The sequence below is a fragment of the Arachis duranensis genome, chromosome 1 (genome assembly GCF_000817695.3).
Source record: "Arachis duranensis cultivar V14167 chromosome 1, aradu.V14167.gnm2.J7QH, whole genome shotgun sequence".
Classification (NCBI taxonomy): domain Eukaryota; kingdom Viridiplantae; phylum Streptophyta; class Magnoliopsida; order Fabales; family Fabaceae; genus Arachis; species Arachis duranensis.
The window spans coordinates 95,917,029-95,918,971 of record NC_029772.3 but is presented as its reverse complement, the minus strand read 5'-3'; the positions used below and the strand labels follow the sequence as shown (position 1 = coordinate 95,918,971).

Below are 1,943 nucleotides of genomic sequence, written 5' to 3'. Positions count from 1 at the left end.
AGTTTCCCAAGATAGGTGAGCTAATGGCTGAAGCGTACAGTGAAGGGAACAATTTTTCTATGGCATGACAAACTTCCAGTTTCCTCCTACTCTCAGATCCCATTCCTATAGACCGGATCATCTTTTCTCTTTCCATATTATTGAGCTCAGGAAATATCAAGCCGAGTTTCATGTTATTTACCAGTAATGTGATTATTGAACTTTACCAATTTACTTTTGCATCGCCTCCATTCAAATTCAATATAATATAGAAGTGACATTCTTTTTTTCTGAATGTAACATAATATAATACAGCATAGCACCAGCACATCATTAGTTCATTACCCTTCCGCACTTCAAGCAAAAGTTAACACAATACAAGAAAACAGAAGACATAAGAAGAAAATCATTCACATTCACAGGCAACAAAATCATGTGATTTGTTCTATACGGCAGCATTAATAACTACATAAGAAAATCACTAATTATTAATTTATTATGTTTCCGTTGAAAGTCTGAAACCCTAGCACCACATGCTTGAATAAGATTAACCTAACTAATTATTGTCACTATAGACAATTAATTACATGTATAATAAGCACACAACCGAATCGTGAATTCATAATTTATTTAAAAAAACGCACACGAATCCTAACCAGCGACAGTGGAGAAAATGCGACGGAGGAGCTTACGGCTCTTAGCAGCACGGATCCCTGAGTCAGACTCGTCGTGATACCAACCGACCGATTTCTGAGCTTCGATTACGATCTGTGAGAGACCTGGAGCGAAGAATAACAGATTAATTGAAGAATAATTGTAGAGAGAGAAACGTCGGAATGAAATTGAAGGTGTATTGGTGTTATTACCTTCTCTAACGGTTTGCTTATTGTTGCGAATGTCGTGGACGGTAGCGGAGATTTTCCAGTACAAAGGGCGACCGATGTAGAAGAGAAAGAGAAGCAAGATAGCCACCATTGCTACGCGGAATACAGTCCTTGATGTCCTCGACGCCATTCTCTTCTCTCTTCTCTTCTAAGAGGGGGAAGAAGAAGAAGAAGAAGAAAGATTGTGCGTTCACTCTTCTTAGATCTACTTAAATACGTCTAAACCCGCAGTGAGTGAGGAGTTCCACGTATCTTTTTAGCTAAATGATTTGGATTTTTTAAAGTTTGAATTTTATTTTAAAGAGTAAAGTGTGATCTTTTACCATTAATTTTGTAGGTGAGATTAAAAATAACAGAAAAGCTCTGCATACAAGCCATTAGGGCTTCTATGCTTTACAAGTTCATTAAGCAATAAAACAAAAAAACGTGTTGCTCTATATACGTTGTATACACGCGCTATATAAGATCCCGCGTATATCTAACTACCAAATTTAAAAGATTTGTTTCCTTCTTCGTTTTCGTTATTTTGAGATTTGGTTGTTCTTCTTCTCGCGCGTCTTCCCTCCTTCTCCATCGTTCTTTTCCTCTCCTTTTCTCACTGGTATGTTCTTCGTTTACGTTACTTTCCTCTCTGTGTGCAACTCGAGTTTCGTTTTCTATTTTGATTTGTTATTTTCTGAAATCAAAGTTTGAATTTGTTTTGAAGATAATGGATCATTCAACCTCGGATTGTCAGCTGAATCCATGCGAGGTGGATTATGAATTTGAATATAATGAAGTTCCTGAGGTTTGATTTACATAGGATTAGTATGAATTTTCTTGCAGTAATTTGTATATCATTGTGTAGTTGAAAAATTGCTGAACATTGACTGTGAAACTAACACGTTAACATGAATCTGTCGATTCAATATATTAGTTGTGATTAATTATCTGGAATTTATAGCAGACGCTCGGGTGTAGATCAGGTCTTTTTTTATTTAGCTGAGTTGTTGTTGTTCGGGTGTATTATATCAGACATGATTTGGTGTGTTTTTAATTTTTGATATGGTGTATTCTGCAGCATGTGTATTTACAGTTTAT

General features: G+C 36.0%; 1 protein-coding gene across 1 annotated transcript; it reads right to left on the bottom strand.

Moving 5' to 3' along the window:
• Positions 1-374: 374 nt before the first annotated feature.
• Positions 375-1,067, bottom strand: LOC107464797 (uncharacterized). The gene is made up of 2 exons (XM_016083768.3): positions 846-1,067; positions 375-758 (listed from the first exon to the last, which is right to left on the bottom strand). Exons 1-2 carry the CDS (start codon positions 991-993, stop codon positions 631-633), a joined length of 276 nt encoding a protein of 91 aa, XP_015939254.1. The 5' UTR covers positions 994-1,067; the 3' UTR covers positions 375-630.
• Between the last annotated feature and the right edge of the window lie 876 nt (positions 1,068-1,943).